The sequence below is a fragment of the Talpa europaea genome, assembly GCF_964194135.1.
Source record: "Talpa europaea genome assembly, chromosome: 1".
NCBI lineage: Eukaryota > Metazoa > Chordata > Mammalia > Eulipotyphla > Talpidae > Talpa > Talpa europaea.
In genome coordinates, this window is record NC_140073.1 from 98213828 (window position 1) to 98239024 (window position 25197).

Genomic DNA, 25197 nt, shown 5'->3' on the forward strand with positions numbered 1-25197 from the left:
TCAAAAGCGACTCTCTTCCTCTTCCACAGCATGGTGAAGGCCAGGGATGAATTTCAAAAGTTGCTTCCGGACACTTCCCCTTCTGCTTTTCCGAGGTAGGGTCCCAAACATGCTTGAAAAGTTGCCCTCCCACAAAGGAGACATGGACCCACTGCTGGTGGTACTAATGCTCCGGTTCCTCCGGGAAGAAGATCTCTTCAGAAAATCATCCCCATCCTTGGGGACAAAGCACTCGTCATCTGTGCTTGTCTGGCGGCTGAAGGCTCCCCTGGCTGAGTCCTCAGACATACATGTCTGGTAGCCATCCTCACTGTCAATCGTCATGGAGCTCAGCCAGCTCCTACAGCTACTCTCACTGGATAATCGATTCTGGTCCATGAGCATCAAGCTTGGTCCAGGCAGGTTTCCAAACAAAGTTGATTCATCTATGTCCATGTTTTCCAAACATGGGCAGTTAGCTGCATCGCCTGAAATACAGAAAACAAAGTCTGCTAAGGAATGAATCTAAGCATCATTCCCTATAAGTAAACACACCAAAATTTCTCTTTGAAGGGCACAAGAAAAAGTGAAAGTGAATAATATTTTTCACTGAACTTTGACTTTCATGAATAAGTAATGTGATAAAATAGTTGAATTTTCCCAACTATTTTTCATGGACTACCTTCCATATAAAAGGATTTCATAGTCATGAAAATAGAAATTTTAGATTAAATAAATTTAAATAAGATTCTTTACAGGAGAACAGTTCAACTCATCTGAAATCTTCAAAACTTAAGTGATTCTCGAATCTTTCATTAAAATTCTCACAGAAATGGGACTCCAAAGAATATACATGGGGAAATGTTTTCTTATGGATTTCCTCCATTTAGTTCTTTTGATTAAAAGCCATTTTTACATAATCATAAAATTATTATAACACCAAAGTATATGGGAAACAGTTACATAAATTGTACTTATAACCTGATTATAAACAAGTAATTCAAAATTATTTAAAGCAGAAATAACTTCTAGTCTCAATAGTCCATATTTCTTGGATTAGTTAAATAGTCAGGGGTGGTACTGCACCAAGTAAGCATCCCTGTACTCCTAGCCACATGCTACTTGCTTCTGTGTTATTTGAGCTGGTGGTATGCTGCTGATAGAAAGGAGAGTTTTGGGGGCCTCCCCTGGTGGCGCAGCGGTTGAGTGCTGGGCTGTGAAGCTGCCCACAGCCTCTGCAGTGCCGGTTCGATCCCCGGCCACCAGAGAGGGTCCCACATGGCGTGCAGACCTCTCCTGCCGCCTGCTGCTCCCCTCAGCAGTGTATTTCGTCAGTCTGCCTGCTCTGCTCCCCGCTCTGGCTCTGGTGAATTCTCTCACCCTCCCGCCCTTCTGACGGTACCCAGTGCTTATATAAATAAATAAATAAATCTGAAAAAAAGAAAAAAAGAAAAAGAAAGGAGAGTTTTTGGAGTACTAGCCTGTGCAAGGCATAGTTAAAAAGTGACTGCTTCAGGAAAAGTCATAGAACATTGCACACTAAGAAATGCTTTTATGTTGTGCTGATTAATTCTCTGGCAGCTCTACCTTGTCCTTAGTTGACTATGTAAAAAGAGATTATGTTTCCATTTGATCAGCAAAGTTGAGTGGGGCCAGCACTGCAGTGACTAGTCATGATGCTTTCCTTTTTGCTAATAGAACCTATGTTAATTCTTCTAGGAGGCTGATGAATTTCTCTTAATTGATGAACAATTGCCTTGTAGAATCTCATGCCCTGAATATTTATTGTAGATAAAGACAAAATAAACTAAAGGAGAACTCTCTTAATTGCTCAAAAAATGTACCTATAACACCTCTTGAAGGAAAACATTAAAACAGCTAGCAGACACATGAAAAAATGTTCACAATCACTTATAATAGAAATGCAAATCAAGACCACCATAAGATACCATCTTATACCTATGAGAAAGGCCCATATCAAAAGACCAGAAATAACAAGTGCTGGTGAATCCTAGGGCAAGTTAAGGATAATTAGGCAGCCTCAAGGACAGTGCAGGGACTTCAGGAGAGTTAAGGAAGGCTCCAGAGATAAGGGCCACAAATTACAAAGGAGACTAATCAAACACCCCAGGACTTTTGACATTAGGGACTTACTTTATGACCTTAGGGTCAACAAGACATTCTAAATCGAGAACTAACCAATCACAGAGACTGGTGGAGCTTTAGAATAATTAGGGAAAGAAGGTCTATATTCCCTGAGGCATGACTACACTTGGGCTCTCTTGCCCCCCCCCCCACCCCGGCCTGGTTCCATGGCCTGGGAGTCCTACTTTATTTCTGTTTCTTTTCTCCTCAATAAGCTTTTTCTTTTCCTAAACAAATCTGCCTCTTCTTGCTTGCTTGCCTGAGCATCTGCGAAGTTCCTGCTGCAGCTTCGTGAGACACCAACCCCATTGGTGGTCTAGTGGCTGGGGCTCAGGGCTGCCACTGCAGCCTGGGATCCATCCCTAGCTGGGAGACTAGGCCTGAAAACCTACAGTTCCCATATCACTGTCAAGGATGTGGAGGAAAGGGAACCCTCCTACACTGTTAGTGGGAATGTAAATTGGTCCAGCCCTTATGGAAAACAGTATGGATTAGTCTCAAAACATTATGCATGGATCTGCCATTCAACCCAGTAATTTCACTTCTAAGCATGGAAAACCTAAATAAGAGACCAGGAAAAAGACTAATCAATACAAAGTAAAAATCAAAATCAACAAGCAACTATAAAGGGGGGGGGAGTTCAATTGTATGGGGAATATAACCAAAATGAAAATGAATACATTGTGCAAGGATGAAAAAAGATGTAAGAATTATATAAAATAAAATATTTAAATAAATAAAAAAATATTAAAAAATTCAAAAACACTAATTCAAAAGGTCATTTGCACTCCCAAGTTTTTTGCAGCACTCTTTACTATAGCTAAACTATAGAAACAACCTAAGTGCCTCAGAACAGATAAATAGATCAAGAAGATGTGGCATATACACACAATGGAATACTTTTCAGCAATCAAAAAGACAAACTCATGCAATTTGCATCACCATGGATGGAGCTGGAAGGTATTTTGCTAAGTGAAATATGCCAGAAGGAGAAAGACAAAACTGGACAGTATCCTTTAAATGTGGAATATAGAAAAACCAGGAAAAGGGTCAGATTAAGCCAAACTCAAAACCTTGCCTTTGAAAGCAGACTATAGAACTGGGACATTCTGAGGGGAAAGGAAAGGGACAAGCAAGAAGTGGGGAGGGAGTACAATGGACTGTCATAGTGAACTATGGGTGCTTTGGTGGAGGGTTCATTATAGTACTATCACCAGAAGGGAGGTATCCTATACTTCCAAAATACAAACAATGCAACACTACCTCAATAAAAAAAAAAAATACATATATATCATTAAAATTTGTGTAACATGTACAACAATGGCCTTATGAGAAACTGGTCTCCTTAATCCTAGCCTAAGGACTCTGTCTGTACAAAGGCATTTCCATGAAGTTTAGGATTACCTATATTTATCAAACCCTATCTCCATTCCAGAATGTTTCAAAAATGGAAGCAAAGGCTTCCCAAACACCTACAATTTATATAAATCCAGGTGATAGTTTCTTTTTGTGTCTGTTTTACTAACAAATTTTAGTCTCCCTCCAAAAACACGTTATTAATTTTTTTAAATTTTAATTAAAACTTATATAAAAGATAAATGATACATAAGTTTCACTAAAAATCCTAACAACCAAAAAAACCCAGAACTTCAACACAAACCTCTAAGACATAAATTAGTGCCTAAGAAAGAAAGAAATATATTCTGTTATCTATAAATGGGCTATCATTTATGGGATATTCTCGGTCATGAAACAATTCTCTGGAGAAGATATAGCTTATATTTCATACCCACATAGCTAGTGGTTTCAGGGAATTATTTCTACATACAAGTTCATTCCTCAGGTATACCAGTCACACAGTATATGTCAAATTAACAAAGTCTCCCCTCAGAATGAACACTATGGTAACAGTTACATCCACATTTCTGTCTTGGGTTTAGGGCCACAAAGAAAGATTTCTACGTGTTCATGTACCTTAAACATTATCTTAGGGAGAATATATGTATTCTACCTAATGTATCTATCTTGGGAAGAAACTGCCTAAGATGCATGTCCCATTCCAGCCTCAGCAGCTTTTGAACACAATGCAGCTCTTCAGCTTTGAATTTCTCTCTCTCTCTTTTTTAAAGATTTATTTATTTATTTATTTATTTATACAAGCACTGGGTACAGTCAGAAGCGCAGGACGGTGAGAGAATTCACCAGAGCCAGAGCAGGGAGCAGAGCAGGCAGAAGGACAGAAGTACACTGCTGAGGGGAGCAGCGGGCAGCAGGAGAGGTCTGCACGCCATGTGGGACCCTCCTCCAGTGGCCGGGGAGCAGCCGGGGATCCGAACCGGCGCTGCATAGGCTGCGGGCAGCTTCGCAACCCAGTGCTCAACCGCTGCGCCACTGGGGAGGCCCTGAATTTCTCTCTTAATTCATCCGCTGAAGTAGTAGGAGACATGGACAATCATTCCTACTTCTAAAATCTACAGGTGCCTCCTGCAAGTGTGTGTGTGTGTGTGTGTTTTATGCATGTGGAACAGGGGTGTCACATGACTTACCCCTCCTCCAAATATATAGGTCACTCCAAAGGTCACGCCAAAGAAACACAAACTGCTATCCTAGACCCATGCCAGACAAATCTTTCTTGTAATGATAATCTTAAAACAACTTAAAGGCATAAATATTGAAAGGATGAAATAAATATTATTGTGGTTTCTGAACAGGAAATCACATTTACCATGAAGCAAGCGATGTTCCTGTAACTGCAGAGATTGGTACTCCACACACTTTTTCTTCAAGTTTTGCTGCAAGAAAGAAAAACAGTGCTAATTATTAGAAACTCCAATGAAGACAGAAATTGACTTCTGGGTGTTGAGATTTGTCATTAATTTTTTTTCCTTTCCTTCTGGCACTAACAACCCCTCCCATTCATTTGAAATATTTATATTCTGGGCTTCTCCCATCTGCAAATGAGGACAATAATAGAACCTAACACTGGGATTATGAGGATTGAGTGAGTAGAGATAAAAAAGTTTAGAACAGGGCCTCCCCGCTGGCGCAGCGGTTGAGCGCTGGGTTGCGAAGCTGCCCGCGGCCTCTGCGGAGCCGGTTCGATCCCCGGCTGCTCCCCGGCCATGGGAGGAGGGTCCCACATGGTGCGCAGACCTCTCCTGCTGCCCGCTGCTCCCCTCAGCAGTGTACTTCGGTCCTTCTGCCTGCTCTGCTCCCCTCTCTGACTCTGGTGAATTCTCTCACCCTCCCGCGCTTCTGACTGTACCCAGTGCTTGTATAAATAAATAAATAAAAAATTAATCTTAAAAAAAAAAAAATTAAAAAAAAAAAAGTTTAGAACAGTGACGGGAATTTAGTAAATGTTCAATAACTACCACCATCAGTCTATAAACCAAGAGCACTGAAACAGTCTTTTCTATTGGAAAATTTATTTTTTACACCAAAAAGGGGAAGCCACCTTGTTCTGAAAGGCTTTTTTGGAGAGCTAAACTTAGAGCTTGGCTGAGCACCTTGACTTCTTATTTACTTCCTTCCTCCACTGCCCCCAGCACACAGAGGTGGAATGAAGTGGCTGTTCTAATATTCAGCAGACATCACAGGGCCTCGACTGGCCTACATACAAGGTGGAGAGATGGGAAGACAAAGCAAACCAGACAGAAGGCACCTGACAAGCACATTCAAAGGCTCATTCTTCCTCCTCCTGACTTCTGCTCCACTCCTTTTTTTGTTATCTTTCTCATAAGTCCAGCAGTCAAGACCTCCCTGGTGGTGCAGGGGTTAAAGATGCAGTGCTATCAAGCTATCGCCAGCCACTGCTGCCTGACTTTGATCTCACACCTGGAAGGTGACCCACATGATGCAGCAGACCTCTCCTGTCTAGCCAGCTGCTCTCCTCAGCAGTGTATTTCAGTAGATCTGCCTGTTCTGCTCCCCACGCTGTCTCTGGTGAATCCTCTCACTACCTTTACCTCTGGCCTACACCCCCAACTCTTGTATGCATAAATAAATAAAGTAAATCTTTAAATGCACACACACACGCACACAAGTCCAACAGTCAGGCCTGTGAACATCATCTCAACGAAAGGTAGAGTTGGAAACAAGTGATCTTTTGTATGAAGCGATTTGGAAGGGACAGATGAAGACTAAAAAGGAAGAGAGGAAAAAGTACATTTGGAAGGTGAAGGCCTAAGGGTAAGAAAATAATACATATATTTTCTTTAAATGCTTAAACCAGGAAAACAGCTGGTTCCCTATTTCAGGGACTAAACAGTCACTGGGCAGAATTTTCCAAGCCTCAATAACAGTAACATTTAGCAACAATCCTTATGGTTGCCAATATAATACACAAGCCATAAATCAAAGCAATAAAATGTCTGGCTCAGCTAATTTCTTTCTATACTATAATACAGTTTATATGGCTATAAGATGAGTGAGCGACCAAATCACACCTCTTATTAACTTATATATCTGTGCTCATGTGAAGATTGGAGTTTACCAGGGAATAAAGAACTAGCAATAATCTGGCACACATATCAATCTCTTTTTTCTTTCTTAAAGAATTTCATCTCCAGCAGGAGAGATGAGTCCAGAAGGGGAGAATAAGGATAAGTTGACAGTTAAAAGTAAATATGTAGAGAAGAGGAAGTTGTACTGACTATGTAGAAACTTGCTAAATAGCTAATACTTTTGTGAAAATAAGTATTTTCAAATATCTGCGTTGTTCATCTGGCCCAGTCATCTAATGCCTTATCACTTAAACCAAGAAAATACCAGTGAAGACAGCAGATGCGTCAAAAAGTGACTAAGAGATTTTAATCTCTAACTAACTTCCCTATTTTCCTCAGACTTTGTTTCTGCCTGTTTTTAAAATCACAATTGTTTATTCGCACCAATCTAACTTCGACAATTAGAAGAAAAGTAAAGCACAGGTGCGATCCTACCATTTGGGGCCAGATCATCTCACTGTGCCCAGGTCGGCACCTGTCTTCTGCAGTTGCTCGGTTAATATTGGCTGAATGAATATGTGAAATAATGACTTCCCAAACAGCTCTCAACTAGCACAGTCTGGACTGGTTCCAAATACATTTCCAGTGTTTTCCATCTACATGAGACAGCTAAGCATTTCATATTACTTCACTACTTTCATAGTGCTTTCGTAGATAACATGCTATTTAACTTTCTTTTTTTTTTTTTTTAAAGATTTTTTTTTTTTAATAGAGGCATGTTTTATTTATTTATTTATTTATTTGTTTGTTTGTTTTTGTTTATACATGCACCGGGTACAGTCAGAAGCGCGGGAGGGTGAGAGAATTCACCAGAGCCAGAGTGGGTTGCAGAACAGACAGAAGGACCGAAGTACACTGCTGAGGAGAGCAGCGGTCTGCGCGCCATGCGGGACCCTCCTCCGGTGGCCGGGGAGCAGCCGGGGATCGAACCGGCGCCGCAGAGGCCACGAACAGCTTCGCAACCCAGCGCTCATCCGCTGCGCCACCGGGGAGGCCCTATTTAACTTTCTTAACCTAAAAAGTTCCAGATTAGAAAATAAAGGCTCGATGTGGCAAAATATTTTCCAAGGGCTACCAATCTAAACAGCAGAGTTAGATTTAAAAACTCGCTCTCTCAGATAGCCTGTCAGGTGTTCTGTTCTCATGTTAAATATTTGAATCATAAGTTATGAGAAAGGGAATCCCTGAAAACATGACTCAGAAGAAACCAGTGTTTCTACAATAGAGCTTGTGACTCCCACAAAGAGTCTCTGTGAAACAGAATGCACACTAACATAGAATGCACAAGTTAAATGTCATTGGTGAAGGGGACACCAGTCTGACCCTGGTTAAAGGTCAGACCCATACATTTCTGGTTCAAGAGATGAACTGAAAATATTATAATTTCAAGATGAAAAATGGGACAAAGGGCAAGAAGAAATCATTCCTATGAATCTGAAGTTCTGCTGCAGCTGAAGAAGCAGAAAGAGGTAGATTGGAATTTGGATCCTATGGCGAGATATAGTTTAAATGCATTTATCTGAGATGCAGGACACAGTCAAGTTTCCTGTTTAGAAAAGAACATTGATAAAAGGACACTTAGCAATGCCACTGAGGGTGGCTATGGTTCCTACAGAGTTTGTATCTTGAGAAGCAGGTGAGCATAAGCATGGCTGGCTCTGTGACCTGAGCCAAGGAGCACATCCACCCTCCAGGGAAGGCTTCCAAACTCTCAGACCTGGTTCTGGATTAGGAGCTTGGGAGTACTAGGAGGAGGTAATTGCTCCACAATCACATTAAGTCGAAGGGAGAGGCCACCACAGAAAGAAAGTGGGCAATTTGAACTCCAAAACACCCACAGAAGTTTAATAGTGAGAAAGACAATAAAATTGATAATCAGTACATGTATTCTCACCAAATAAAATGAAAATAAAAATGTATGCAGAGAAAGCTTTGAAATAAAAATATTCATGATCCGCTGATAGAGAAATATAATCAATACTCATAAGAAAAGGAAATTTAAAAGAAATAAAACAAGAACATATTGACATAAATAATTTTTTAAACTCAATTGGAAGAACATTTTTGATACAGAACACAGACAACATTTCTGAAAATATCACTAAGAAATTTTAAAAGAACATACCAAAAAAGACAGTGACACAAAATATGAAAGAGTGGTTAGGAAGCATGGAAGATAAATTAAGAGACTCTAAGTGATCTCTACCAGGAATCACAGAAGTAATATAAGGAATGATGGAGAAGGTATATTCAAAGAGACCAAGCTGATAGTTTTCCCAAATTGAAGAAAGTCACAAGTCTTCAGAGTGATAGAGTATTGTAAGTTCCAGGTAGTATAAATTTAGAAATTAATCCAGGAAAATCACATTGTAGTGAAAATGAGATCAGTAAAGACAAACATCTTAAGAGCAATCTGAAAAATAAAGACAAACATTTGTCACAAACTGGTTTTGAAAAGATTCAAAAACAGGGAAACCGCTTAAAGGAAAAAGTGAAAAAACTGCTTATGTAAAAAAGAAGAAAAGGCATAAAAATAAAACATAAACAAATAAAAGCATATAGCTCAACAAAGCATAACTCAAAAAAAAAAAAAAAAAAAAAAAAAAAGAACAGAATGCCTGAGCAGTCTTATAACTAATTAAGAAACTGAAATTGTAGTTTAGGGTTCCCACAAAAAATAACCATGAGTCCAGATGATTCAGAGGATGCTATGAGAATTCTACCAAAGAAAAAAACAGAGAAATACTCCCCAGCTATTGCTAAGTAACCAGTAAACCTGACACCACAATGAACTGGTAGCTCTGCTGCACGCAAAGGGAACTCCAGGATGGAGGTCAACTGAGGCTGGGGGAAGGATGAGCAGGGCAACACTCAGGGCATGTGCACCTTGGCCTGGCAGAGCCTGGAACACTGATTTTTTTAAGAACATCAATAAGATACAGTCCTAGGAATTTTGACCAAATATCTGCTTTATGGACCACCTTCTGTAAACTTTAATTTTTCTTCTTTGAAATTGATGGTGTGTTTGCCAGTGAAAGCAGATTCAAATTACAGGAGTAGAGAGAATGGTTTCTGAAGTAAGAATACAGTAATACAGTAGAATAAAAAGATACAAAGGTTGACAATGGAAGAGCAACAATTCCAGGCCCTCCTGCACGCACACACACACACACACACACGCACGCACAGTTCTCAGGAAAATGTCAAAAAGACCAACTCCTTTGCTTTTTCCCAAACAAAATGTAAATTAAGAGAGATCACAGGTGCGTTAATGAAAAGTCCTTGAAGTGATGTGTCTTCCTGTTGCCGCCCTGAGCCTCATAGACACATGAAAGAGGAACGGAAAGAGGCTTTACACTGGTGTGTGGAATTTAATATCCCTGCCAAGGTAATTGGGTGGCTCTTGATAATTCAATAGTTTAGACTCATCATGACTTTTCATCCTCAAGGGCTATCTCAAATCCTCAAATAGATCTTTATTCTACCACTCACACATTCAAGAATGAAAAATGTACCTTGCTGTATTAAATTAAATTACCTTTAACTTTTTCAGCTTTTCTTCAAGCTCTGCTTTTTTGAAAATCTTCCCATCAAGAGTCTCTATCCTGTTTTAAGATTAAAAGGGGGTGAGGGGGAAGCGTGAGTGATTCTTTCAAACAAGCACCCTCCTTACGCAGTACTACACTTTGAGCACATACTATACTTGAAAAGCAACATAAATGTTAGGATTCTCATAGTACTTGAAGTATCTGGACCTAGGCCAAATCTGACAACATTCTGAGGGGAAAAAAATGGGGGGAAAAAACTCTTCTTGAGAGAGTGCCTGAGAGAAAAGAATTTGGTTAATTTGTAAATTATATCTCATTTTATAGAAACCACTATATGACAGTGATGGGTGCCTTCTACTAGAATATTCTTGTGGAGTCTTGCTGAGCCACCTCTTTCACTTAGTGAATATTTATTGGACATCTGCTCTGTGCCAGACTACATACCGTGCTAGGCATGAGGAGTGTGGCAATGAAAACAGGCACTAGGGACTTTTTAGCAGTGGAATCAACATACTATCTCTTGAAACAGAGAAAAATCCTTTCCTCCCCAGGATTCTAAGAGCCTTTACTTCTGCAAATCGCCTTAATTTTGGAACTAGAACAAACAGAACCATAACTATGATTTGATAATAACATTCATCTGACTCTTTTATCTCTAAACCTTATAAATTTTAATCCTAGAATTATCTATTTAATGATGTTCTTTTCTCCCTATCTATACCAATTGCCTTTCTAAAAAGAAATAACTTGTTTTATGCTCAACGATTTGATTTGTTTTGTGGACTCACATTAAAGGCCTTTATTTTGACTACTAAGACATCAATCAGAATAAGGTTACAAATTATATGTGGTAGTTATACTCCTAAGCATTTTAAAAATATTGGTTCAAATTCCTTCTGATAAATAAACTGTAACTCTACTGGTAAACTTGCAAGAAATTTTCAAGGCATTAAATTAAAAAAATAGCATCAAATGTGGAGATGAATTTTCCTCCAATCTAATAGTGGCAGCACATACAAGATAATGAGAGGGTAGTGCATCAAGACCATCTTTTCATCAGGGTTGTCTTGACTCTGGGCAAATAGTGGGGCTGCCTTTGAATTTGTTTCACTGCGACTCTTAATGTTGATCTGACCTAACAGAGCAACAGGCATCTATAGGCAAACCACGGACATCCAATAGCTGCACTTTGTACACTGTCTCTCATTTTCCCAATCTCTGGAAGATTTCTCATTTTCTCCACTCACTCCTCCTTAATTATCCACCTGAGGTCTGCCCGTCTGGAACATAGCTTTCTGATTCTAACAGCCAGCATTTCCTCTTGAACTCCATATGGTCCCTGTCTTGTAAATTCTAGTTTTTCTGAACAAGAGAGCCCCCATCCTTTGAGCTTGAACTTGTAAAATCCAGAGCAGGACTCCATTCTTGACACCACTAGTAATCTTTCAAAACTCCCACATATACCCAAAACATCTTTGGAAGTTTTAGACTGGAATCACTGAAAAGCTTGCAGCAGCTTTTCCGTGGGCAGCTTTCAATGAGCAGCTGTGTGTAGCTGAAGAGGGCAGATCTTGGCATGGAGAGCACGTGGTCAAATCCCAGCCCTGCCACTTACTAGATGATTGATCTTAACTAAGTCCTTATTTAAGTCTCAGCCACTTAATATATAAATAGGAATAAACTAACCTCACAAGGTGGCTGAGAAGAATGAACGAGATAACACAGGACCTGCCTTAATTTAAATAAAACCTAAATTATCTGGCATAGCTGGTGAAACCTAGCCTCTGCCCCAGGTTACCTCTTTCTTCCTTATACTCTCCCTAATCCATCAGCCACCAGTTAAATGGACTTTCTGTCTATATCCTAAATGTGCAAAGCCCATGTAAGAATTCAGAAACCTCTCTCTTCACCTTAAATGCTCTCACCAGGAGTTCAAATAATCATTCCTTCTCTTTATTGAGATCTCAACTCCTATTTCCACTCCTCAGAGAGAACCACTTTCAACACTTAAGCTAAAATAGCAGCCCTCTGATTCAATGTTCTATCTCATTCCTTAGCAGTTATCAATAATTATAGAAGTTATCGATAATCAAAATGTCAAAACAACATATTTTGGTAAGTTTTCCTGATCCATCTCCTTCCATAGTTAATAAGAACTGGAAAAGTCTTTATCTTTGTTTCCCCTCAACCTATCACAGAGCTAGTATTTGCTCAATAAATACCATCTTAACAGATGAAAACAGATAAAAGAATCCCATCTTTTAACTTATTACTAAGATCGTATTAAGTCCTAGGGATGATGTTATGGAAAAATTACTCTGATCTCTAATGGGGGAAGACAATATTCCAGCAGTAAATCTGGACTGTAAGTTTGTGTGTTATAGGTCAAGGAGAGTTGTGCAGACTTTGTTCTTTCTTCCAAATGAAACACTGAAACAGAAAAACAACTGGCTTGTGGCATAAGAGAAAAAATCCAACCCTTCTGACCTTTTATTTGTTCTAACCACAGATTATATCAACCGTGGAAATTGGACCAGTTACTCTCCATTCAAAGAGAATGTGTGCCAGTTTAATTGAATTTGACATAAAAAAATAAATTTTAAATCCTATCCCTCCCACACAGATATCTGGGCTATTGATGTCCTCTGACTTCAGATGTTGACAACATGTTCAAGTTTGAGGAAACCTTGAAAAACAAAAAGAACTGATAAAAAATGTCTGTACCCAATCCCCAAGCTGTATGCACTGCCTCCTTTCTTGTGACCCTGAACAAAAGCCTATTCATTCACTCAACAGGCATTATGAGAGACCTTAACATTTCTGAAGCCCCACAGGAAGCAGATGGATAGTTACGTTAGTAGGTTTCCTGACGATCTGATCAGGTCAACAACTTGCTTGTGGGTGAAGCCTTCCGTGCTCACACCATTGATATTTGCAAGGACATCACCTGGGAGATGCCAAGAAAATGAATGTTCAAGCAGTTAAATAATCCCTTCTGGCACACAAATGAAACAAAACAAGCAAGTCCAAAACCTTAGCAATATAAAGGCACCAAGAATGTCCAATGCAACAACCATTCCCTGACCTTCACTATTAAGAGTTTTCTTGTTATTTAAATAACTCCTAGCATGAACAAAACTTCTAAGTTACCAGCTTGCAGACCAGCACACTGTGCTGGGCTGTCCTCCTGGATCTTGCAGATCCGAGTGTACATCTCTGAGGAGTAGGTGTTCTGGATCGGGAATGGGAAAGTCTATAAAAATTAAAGTGACACATAATGATTATTCAAAAACTTAAAATCTATTTGTCAAAAAATAAAGTATCAATTACTGAAGTGGTAATATACAGGTGCAAAGAGCAATTTGGGGAGGCTTTCTTGACTACACACTAAATCAAAGGAACCAATTTTGCATTTTTACCCAAAAATCTGTGGCCAAGCCCATTCATAAAATTATTCTGGCTCAAGAAGGAAGGAAGAAAAAGAATGCTTGAGATTTTGTGCTTTTAAGCCTAAACGTCCACTGATACTATCATTATTGTATTGTATATTAATGGGCTAAAACAACAGAGGCCAAGAGCAGAGAGTAAAGGCTCCGTGTGGTTCTTCAAACCTACAGCATTCATTACAGGACTATACAAAACAGTACGCATCCAGCAAGGAAGATATGCCAACAACAATTATTTAAAATCAGAGTTCTGAAAATAATGACAATCTGCCCTGCATTAATTCAAAAGTACTATAATTGACTCAATTACCTTCATTTCTGAGCACTTTCTGGTATGCCTGACCTGAATACTTAATGGTTCATTAGTCACCCAACTAAAAGAGAAAGAGTTAGGCTTTGCGTATTGCCTAAATTTGACAAAAGTGACTTGGTTGGATAATTTGCTTTTGTTTTCATTTTTACAAAGAAAACTGCATACCAAGAACACTGCATATATGTTTGCTATATATGTGACCCAACCACCTGTAACACATTTTGCTTTTTCACAAATAAATTATGAGGGCTAGTTCTATTTATTGATAGAATAATAATAGCATTTTGAGTTCCTTTAAACATCTGATTCCTAAAATCACATTGCAGTACTGTTTCCTTGTGGAGAAACTAAGGTATGATGTTCACTCCTTATTTCATAGACTTACAAGCTCCAGAACCAGAAGTCAGTCAAGTCAAACAACTTCCAGAAAATTTATTTTATTAACCTCTAGCAGGGCTTCTATTTATTCTACAAGGTATTTAGAATCTCCATAACTTAATGGCAGAAGGAACTGTCAAAAGTCATGCAACATACTTTCCATCTATAACACAGAACACTTTAACAGCTTTTTTCTGCCAAGAAGTCTTCTCTCCATAGCCTGAACACTTCCAAAGATAGAAGGCAGTCTAGTTCCTATGGAACATGAACCGAAATTATAACAGACACTCCTTTGGTACAATGATTCTCATTTGCAGTGCCGATTCCCCATGTTCATTGATCAAAGTGAGTACAACGAAGGGAAATCATATTGGTTTATGTAGCTGGTACCAGCATATCTATTGCAATAGGTACAAAATTTGTAGGTTAATAATAGAGGAGAAAATGCAGAGGCCTTAAAGTAATGGAGAGGAATAAATAGGCAGATATTTCTATCTCTCCTTAGCCAGTTTTCTAGCTCTCATTTTTAGGGGCCAGTGACAGAATGATCACCTGAATTCTGTAGAGACACAGAGGTCACACTGTCCTTTGACATGCCCAGTGGCATTCATTTTGAAATGAAACCTGTCATTTGTTGATCTTCTACTGATTCCTACATATGCATTCTGTATATGTGATTTCATTTGAAACTCCTAAAAAACCCATAAAGCACTATTGCGAGAACAGGAACTCAGGTGTCCATGAATTCTAAAGTCTGTGTTCCTAACATTAGCATTGTAAAACTAGCACCTGTAGAAACCCAGAGAAAGATGGACTTGTTCTCTTTCCATGTGCCCTTCACCTGGCAGACCGCAACCCAAATACGTACTAACAATCAGCGCACAGTATAGAGAATGAGGTTCTCTAGGGGCTTCCAAAAGTTCCCAGGGCATTTCCCCTATTTGATATTACTGCAAATTTTAGGAGTCCTGGAGCATGGATTGCATCCTGGAGTCGGTAACAGAAAGCACATACCAAAAAAGGTATTTGCAATAGAGTGGGGCCCTGTGTTGTGAGATACACACCTATGCTGCAGATCAGGGATGAAGCCAGCGGCTTATACAGATCTTCAAGGCACTGTAGCCATTCGTCTGCTAATAATAGCTTTGACTCTTGCTCCATTTAGACTATGAGTTTTGTTATGAGAGAGAAGTGTGGGCACAGTGACATATACTATCAAAGAGTGAGAAAAACTCCTCATTTGTCACATTAAATAAAGATAAATAAGAGAGTAGTCATGATCCTATTCTTAGTAGCAACTGCTGCACATCCTTGTGGGTAGTTCTAATTTTAAAAGAATTGGTCACAAAAAGCACAGTGTCTCTACAACAAAATAGGGAATGTTTCATGTGAATGGGAAATAAGAGAGGACTATGCTTCTAAAACCTGAGGGAAGAATTGTAGACATCACCAAATTTAAAGACAGAAATGTTAAAAAAGTTGAAATTAGCTTTTCTCTTACAACCTTCTCCTCTGCATTCAGCTAGAATTCCATTTGGTTTCCTTACTCATTAAATGTGATCGACACAACTGTTCACTGTTTCTAACCATAAAATACACACTGACTTTCCAATTCCATATCACCTAGTAAAGTTTTAAAATCTGATGTACAGTGTAAATAATTAGGCAAAACATCAGAAATGTGAGGAAATAAAATGTACATCAATAAGGAGTATTTTTTCTAAAGATTCATTTATTTTTATACACGAGCTGGGGTACAGGCCAGAGGTGCAAAAGGGTGAAAGCATTCCCCAGAGACAGAGCAGGGAACAGAACAGGCAGACTGACTGAAATACACTGCTGAGGGGAGCAGCAGGCGAGACAGGAGAGGTCTGCCTCGCCACGTGGGAATCTCCCTGGCCATCCAGAAATCAAACCCACACTACAGAGGCTGAGGACAGTTTCACAGCGGTGCGCTCAAACCGCTGCACCACTGGGGAGGACCAAGTTCTGGTTGATATTGAGCAATTTGCATCAATCTCAGATTTAGTGGAAGGCTAAAGCAAGAGCAAGTTGCTGAGGATTGTGTAGGGATTTTGTATTTGCTACTACAATGTTTTCCTTCCTTGACAGTACTCAACACACAGAAAAACTATCCAAAACAACCACATGTTGAATAAAAGGCAGTCTCTAATATTCTCCATGCCAGACTTCATTCTTTGCAAATATCATGGTACTATCAGTACTATTTTCTTCATTAAAAGCCTGCAGAATTTGAAAACTGCTCACCTGAATTTCAAATCCGAATGTTCCATTATCCTGCTTTTCCACAGTAACAAGCTTTCTGTAATGTAAATAAATAAACAAATAAACATGGAATCAAAGTATATTTGGAATATACTAAACATAAAATTAATTGTCACAATTAAAAATAAGTGATATTTATGTAAATTTTTATATTTATGACTCTGTGTGTGTATGAGATCAATAATCTGGTGAGAAGCTGTAAGATAAATGAATCTTTTTACCTTTGAGACCAGGAAAATTCACCTAAAGAACTTGTTCTCATCAAGGCAAGCTGAAAAACACAAAAAAGCACAGTTATCAAAATGTCCTTAAGACACAGCTGTAAAATATCCTAAATCATAAAGGATTTTATTTGTTATCACATTCTTTGAACCAGCTTCCTTGGCCCAGTTCCTGGGAAATTGTTACATAACAGCAATAACTTGCATTCTCTGGTGATAGCAAAAGAGAAATTAGGAAGGAAATTTTCAGCATCCTTTCAAAAGATTAAAAGAGGCTTTGATAATAATATACTGTGGCAAAAATTCCAAAACTTCCAAAAAGTACTCAATATCTGATGTGTATTTAAAACAGCTTCTGAAAGATGGCTCATAACAATTTATAATTATACTGGAACCCCAAAATAACACTCATATAATGGCATATAAAACCCAAATACTTTATAGTTTTGGAGGATGATGAAAAGACTGTTCATTTTAATACTGCAACATGTTACTGTCTTAGCAGGATAAAATAATGTGTAAAGAACCAACTCATACAGAAATACAGTCAATTGAGACTTGGAAGTCAAAACCTTAACTCTGTTTATGATTTATTTTTGCAGTAGTTTTAAAGGAGTGAAGTATGATTTCCAGGCAAGAAAGGGAACCTCAACATGGTATAAATGGGCCTCCCTGGTGGCACAAGGGGTTAAGACGCAACCTATGAACCTGTCTGCAGCCTCTGCAGCACGAGCTTGATCCCCGGCCAGGGAAATACTCACATGGCGCAGCAGACATCTCCTGTCTCGCCCGCTGCTCCCCTCAGCAGTGTATTTCAGTCAATCTGCCTGTTCTGTTCCCTGCTCTGTCTCTGGTGAATCCTCTCACCCCCCAGAACTCTGGTCTGTACCCTAGTTCTTGCATGCATAAATAAATAAAACTTTTTAAAATAAAGATGGTATAAATGGTATAAATAATATCACCTTCAGTCATCTGCATGGTTTCTGGAAGCTTAACCTTCCAGAATACTGTTCTACCATTATAAATAGTGGAAAAGCTACCAAAGGTGTTGTTTAGGTGATTGCTTTGAATTTTTGTGTGTTTAGTAATTAAACATATACTTATGCTACCAGCTAACCTAGCTAACCCATGGTTTAAATATCAACCTAATGTCATATGTTATATGTTATACTGTCATATGTTAGCAAATGCACATGCACACACACATACACACATAATTTCAGGTGATACATGCACAGTCAGTTCAAATGGATAAAATAAAAAAAGTACAGGATCAAGTCAGGAAAAAATACGTAGAAGAAATTAATGCACAAAAGAAGGCTATATCATGGTAAATAAGTTGAATTATCAGGGACATATGCCAGCAATCTCACATTTCTGGAATGACTCAATGTTTAGACTTCAGCCATTGGTCAGTAAAGTTAATGCAATGGAAAGCTGATCCCTTGCCACCAACTCGATGTAAATTCATTATACTTTCCTCTTTGTCCGTTCTGGAACTTAAATGATTCATATCATTCTGAAGGTTGTACAAAGAAGACTCAGACCCAAAAAGAATCTCTAGATTGGCTACAAGATACTTATAAGGATTAACATGGAAGGCCTACAGCAATTTGTTTGATTCGTTTCAGTCTGATTTTGTCCTAATATGAACCATTAACAAGTGTGGGGGTAACATTCAGCTATGTAGTGGACCTTCTTCTTGTTAGGAGAGCAATGAACTTCATACACACACTCATCCTCAGTCTCGTCCTTATATTGTATTTATAGTTTCAATTTCTATTCATCTGCTTGTCTTTTATACTTACTTCAGACTGCAGGGTACTATGTAGGCAATATCTAGTTATCTATAATTACTAGGATTTATATTTTAAAATATTACCTTTGCATGATGGTGGAAGACTACAGGTGCTTTCATGGTAAGAGCTATGTTGACTACACCAAAGGGAAGAAATCTTATATTGTGAAAATATTAACAAAGATGTAAAACAATAGTACTTCAATAAAAATAGAAAAATAATAGAATAAAATCTCCACAAAAATATATTTCCCTTGCTATCAATATTCATCAGGGTATTTACATATTCCTATAGAGAGAGGCATGAATGTATATTTACATGAAGGATGTACTTGATCATTCTGTATATAATTATCAACATGCTTTAGACATCTTGGAAATGTATGTTTTTCTTTCTACTCTAATACCTACCACAGGACTTAGAATAGAGTGGAAATAGAAAAAGCTAAATAGACTTAGGCCTCCCTGATGGCACAGGGAGGATTAAGATGCAACCTATGAAGCGTGCAGCAGCCACTGCAGCACGAGTTCAATCCCTGGCCAGGGAGCTACCTACATGGTGCAGCAGACCAGACCTCTCCCGACTCCCCCACTGCTCCCCTCAGCAGTGTATTTTAGCCAATCTGCGTGTTCTGTTCCCCACTCTCAAGTGAATCCTCTCACCCCCCACAACTCTGGCCTGTACTCCAGTTCTTGCATGCATAAATAAATAAATCTTTTTTAAAAAAAGCTAAATAGACTAATAGAAGTGAACTACCAGACAATGATACGTGCAAGTGACTGTTGTTGAAACACCCAAAGTAAAATATTCAAGTTCAGAAGGAATGTGTTCAGATAGTTTCAACTTTATTATTCATTAAATATTCATTAAACAAAATTCAACAGTAATCACTTAAAAATGTTCAATAAGATTTTGAAACATGTATCAGGATTAAAAATGAAGGAAAACAAATAAGAATGAAACCAAAAATCTCAATCCAGAAATATCAACAATGACGGGAAAAAAGCTAATTGAAAACAATGTTAATACCTTAATATAGAATTGTAAAATGAATGGTAGAAGAAATTAATAAATTATAATATTTAAGCCTTTCCTCAGTAATTTTATATGCCCTTTTGCTAAGCAAATAATCGTAGCATTAATTGAAGCCTCAAGATTTCACCTGGTCTCCCCTCAAGCTACCTTCTAAAACAAAAATCACTCCCAATATATTCAAATCTAAAATCTCATAAATCCACAAAACAAATCCAAGACTTCTGTGGAGAAGGAAATTTCTCTAGCTCCTTTCTAACCTCTCTTTCTAGTTCAATGACTAAACGAAATGAGACTATTTGCCTAGCACAATGTGAGACACATGGAGATACTCCCTTTCCTGTGGACTGACTGATTTGGGTTATCAGTGACACACAAAAAATGAGACTAAGTCAAATTATAAATTAATTCCTATTCTAGATTAGCAGTGAGCCGTCTTAGGTACCTAACATTTAACTAAAAAACAATTTAAATAAATTAGGCACCATCAAAGTCTCTGACACGTGCCACATCTTGACACAAAGGCTGCTTGTTTTTGATCTGGGCTGTCAGAACTCAGGCAATGGGGAAAGGAATGTTCTGAGTTCGACCTTGCTTGCACACCCTACTTATCTGCCTAAGTGCAAAGAAGTATGCCTAAGTATGCCTAAGGTCTTATCAAAGGTCTTACATTTGGGGAAAAGTTGTTTTCCCTGCAGGCCTTTCCTTAGTGGGTGCAGCCCAATTATTCTAGGCTCTCACGGGTGGAGTCTCACTCTCCAGACTCACCTCCCAGACTGAGCCTTTTCTCAGGGCGGCAGTAAAAGCACCAAAACTCCTGAATGAAGAATTGCTGTGCAAAGAACAGCATATGTTGGCAACAGCTGTCTTTTATTACACATTATCTAATATGAGAAACCTAGGTTTAGCAATTTGGCAGGCCTGCAAGCTACACATTCAATTATGACTGCAGAGTAAAGCTCCTTAGCCCCTCACTAGTCACTAATATACAAAGATGCCTGAGGTTGAGCCGATGGTCCTTTTCTTCTGTTTTTAGTCAGTTGATTTCAAAGATCAGGCATTAATATTCAAAATGTAATTTTTGTTGCTATGCACTGATTCACAATGTCCCTCCTCAGTGGCAAACCAAAACCAGATACTTCAGCTGTCAGTTTGCAAAAGATAGTGATCATCTGAGCTGAGCCAGCTAAGAGGAGCTCAAAGTTCACTTCTGCAGCCACTTCTGCAGCTAAGTAAGAGACTGACTTCCTGGTGCTCACTGTGTACTCATTTCCTGAAAGTGTTGGGAGGGGTGGGGTGGGGAAGGGAGGATCCTTATTTACAAGTGAGACTTTTTTCTTGTTCTGTTGTTTCAAAAGTCCCCAAATTATGTGCTCTGCTGGCTTCCCAGGCCCCTGCCTCACTCTCCCCAGTGCTTCCTGGAACACAGCTTTATATGCCTGGAGTCACAAGCAGTACCTTAGCAGACTATTCTAAAATAAAGCAACATAATGGAGATGAAATCAGTTTCCTAACTTGTGAGTGCCCTCCAGGAATCTGAAGAGACCCTTGCCATTTCCAGGAACGTCTTATTATGGGCTCTGGAAACTTTTTCAAGAAAAATGGTTGCATATTGACTCCAAACATGCTACAGTATGGACTAGACAGTCTTTTTCAAAGTTCATTTGTAGTGAAATAAATAGTTTTATACCCAAAGTATTCATTAAATGATCAAATATCTGCTTGCATTAAGGAATGCTTGGAGTTTTGGTAACAGGTGGGTTTGTGGCCAGAAAGATGTGAAAGTTCCTGAGGCAGAAACCAAGCCAGAAACGCACAACCCCAGAGGTGTGCACACTATCGCATGTCTCAACTCTTAAATGCAATCACTTTTCCAGAAGTTGCCTATTTAATAATTTGATAACTAAAAGAAAATGACACACAGATAGCTTGTGGTCCTACTAATTCACATGTAAGCATCTCGCCTGTTTGTTAGGTTCCCATTTCTCACTACAGCATTCAGTAAATCTGAATTTTTTACTGCCCACCTCTCTCTGGAGAGAGGGCCATAGGTACAATTAATTGCTACTCCTTGGCATCATCACATTTACAAAGGTTATTCTTATTTCCTCCTGCCTCCTTCCCACGGGGCTTTCCATTGCAGAGATATTTTTTCTATGGCCATGTTCAGAAGTAGAAGCTGTCCTGAAGTGTCCTGTCACCTCCTACAAAGACAGGTAAGAAGATAGTACACACACACACAGAAATCTATTTTTAAGCTATCCTGAGTGTCAACATCCAAATGATTCCAACAATTAATCTGAAACTCCAGGTTAAACAGATCAGCTTTACAGAAACCACAGCCAACAATACCAAGCAGTCAGAATTACTGATGTCATCCCCAAAAGTGTTGAAAGTAACAGTAGGCAGAGAAACACCTGCTCATGTGATTGCCTCCCAGGGATCTTGTTGCCTGCAATTAAGTTGGTGCCAAATGGGTGATTTTTCTCTAAAAACCAGGTAAAGGAAATGAACATCCATTTGGAAAATTCTGAAATGTTGGAATATGCTTGCCTCAAGTCTCATTGATAATAATTGTATAGAATCAGAAATATCACGTATAAGAGGTCTTCTTTTGCATTTTCATTCTTAAAGTAATTCTCACAGAAGTAAGAAAAAGCTGAATGAATAAGAGTTGTCTACCACGGGGAAGAATATGAGAAAACAGAAGAGACAAAAACATGCAAAAATGAGAACATACAAATAAATAAACCAGTGTGAGAATATGTGTGCATGTTTATGCATACATTATATACAGCCATGGTCACAAGCACACACATGCATTCCATGTGTTTAAATTATCTTTCTCAAATACCCAGTCTCTCCTACTGATTGCCTTTTTTTCAATTCAAGTTCTCTCTCTTTTTTTTTTTTAAGATTTATCTATTTATTTATACAAGCACTGGGTACAGTCAGAAGCGCAGGAGGGTGAGAGAATTAACCAGAGCCAGAGCGGGGAGCAGAACAGGCAGATTGATGAGATACACTGCTGAGGGGAGCAGCGGGCAGGAGAGGTCTGTGTGCCATGTGGGACCCTCTCTGGTGGCCAGGGATCTAACCGGTGCTGCAGAGGCTGCGGGCAGCCTCGCAGCCCAGCGCTCAACTGCTGCGCCACCGGGGAGGCCCATCAATTCAAGTTCTCTTTACTCAGACTTAAAATCTGATGTGTCTCATCTGTCTTTAATGTCTTTCATAGTCAAGTCTCTTGGTTTCCCCTCCATTCCCTCATTTCCTCTTTCTCCAACTACCACAAAAGTAGCTAGCTTACCACCAGTTCTCCTCACTTGCCAAAACATTGTATTTCTGGATTAAAGTTCTGATAACTGGTCAAATACTGTTAAAGAGCCCTGCTTCCAGGTCTCCCTTATCTCCCACTCAGACACTAGGCTCTCCTGACACAAAATTATGCTGTTACCTTGTCATGTCCTAAGACCCCAAGATCTACACCTCATCCTTTGTTCTGGAATACCCCTACAAATATCTGGAATATCTATCCTTGAACCTTCTATTAAAAGACATGTACTTGGAATAAAATATTTATGTTGTATAATGCCTATTTGTTCTGCCTGCTGAACTGTAAGCCCATACACGGGCAGCAAATAAGTCCTTTTCATCTTCATATGCCCTGTGCCACTCTATATCTGAAAATTGAACAAAGAATTTGGCACTTCCTACAATTGCTTTATTTCTGACAGGTAGTAAATTAATAAAAATGTTCATCATTACATTAAACAATGTCATAAAAGCACTTTAGAATTGCAAAAGGTCTGTAATGCAAACCATGGTAAATTATGCCCTTATCTTTATTGTGAAAAAGAATAAAGAATCAGCTATGCACATAACTGAGAAATTATGATGATTCTCCTACTATGCAGAATCCTGAAATTACAAGGTTTAAGAAAAACATGTAATCACAGGCAAAAGTTAGGGCAAAAAGTCCTTCTTCAAAGCATTTCTTAATTGTTTCTGTACAAGTGCTTTATCTAAGTTCAGAGACCCACTTGGAGCATTATAGGAAGTATGTAAACAAAACCTAAAGAGGTGTTATGGTTTAAAAAAAAATGAGAAATTTAAAATTGTAGACTGAAACAAATTCAAAATAAATTTACTTGAACATGGATTCCTTGGAAAGGGTTTTTATCTTTAGGGAAATACTTTACACTAAAAACAAAAATAATAACATAATTATTGAGCACATACTACATGTCAGTTACATTGTTTCTGTACTTAAGCCTAGAACCACCCCATAACTTGTTTCTATTATTATCTTCATCTTATAAAAAAGACAACTGAATCTTAGAGAGGTTGGTGACTTGCTCAAGACTACATGGCTATTAAGTAGTCAACCTCATGTTCTCCCTGGTACTCATTTATCCAATAAAGTCTTAATTCCCAATATCATGAGGTATATGATCATGCCTCAGAACTGAAGATAATTTACTTACTTGACAAAATTTTTCCTTAATAAAGTACTCTTGTTTGATTATGAGCTGAAATCACTGTCTAGGACTGAGATTAAGACTAGGAGGGAAAGAATCAATAGGTGGCTTAAAGGCAGGAGGGGTAAAAATCAATAATTCTTAAACTGATTGTACCTATATAAAACATCTTCAAGTTTTATGTGCTTAATGATTTTCATTTGGTCTGTACAAAACTTCTTTTGAGTTTTTCCTTGCCACAAAAAACTTTTTGATAATGGTCTTAAATCTTTGGACTAGTCATAAACTCTCTGGGTTCCCCACCTTCTTTCTCATCCATGTTCTTAATAACTAATTCCAAAGTCTCTATAATGACATTTTTAGTATGCAGTCAGACAAACATATCACTCTGCTCTCAAGAGAACATGAACACTCAATAAACAGTACAAAATAGAAATCATACCTGCTTCCGTCCCCGAGGCAAAGTAGCTACCGTGTCTGCAAGCATTTGAATCCTTCTATTATCATCCATGGGAAGGCTGTCTGTAAGTGAGGAGTAAGAGCTATACTCTGTACCAGAGCAGTGGTCCACCAAATTGCCATTGTTGCTCTGTTGCATGAGCCTTTGTAAAGACATTATGAATAAAGATTACTCCAGCTAGCACATGGTTGAGTGGCCTTACAGGATGGGGAAAGCTAAAAGTATAACCCTCTGCCTAGTAATTAAAAGTAGCAAAGCAGAAAGAGCCCATGTGACTTCTGTGGTTTGAGGTACTTGTTACACAAAGCCTATTTTGCAGTACACTCCCATTTCTCAATTTTTTCTTTCTCTTTAAGCCCCTGGGAGAACCTAAAGCTAATTTTTAATCATTTAAAAATCTCAACTTTTAATTCTCCTTCAAAAAGCCAGAGCTCTTATGTTTCGTGTTCTGTGGCAAGTTGTGTTCCAAACACCATCTGCCTTTTTTTTTTAAGGGAGAAAGAAAAACTTTTTCAAGTTCTGTCATATTTCCCACTCATTCTCTTACTTAATGTTAGCAAAGCAATGTGAAAGTCAGAACACACGAACATTCAGTTCTTATGAATAC

The 25197-nt window shown here is 38.6% G+C and overlaps 1 protein-coding gene across 1 annotated transcript; it reads right to left on the bottom strand.

The window, feature by feature from the left end:
* Positions 1 to 24746, bottom strand: CYTIP (cytohesin 1 interacting protein; the record flags this gene model as incomplete). The annotated part of the gene is made up of 8 exons (XM_084244003.1): positions 1 to 467; positions 4850 to 4916; positions 10168 to 10234; positions 13031 to 13124; positions 13328 to 13430; positions 16583 to 16637; positions 16822 to 16871; positions 24573 to 24746. 8 exons carry the CDS (start codon positions 24744 to 24746, stop codon positions 1 to 3), a joined length of 1077 nt encoding a protein of 358 aa, XP_084100129.1.
* Positions 24747 to 25197: the final 451 nt, after the last annotated feature.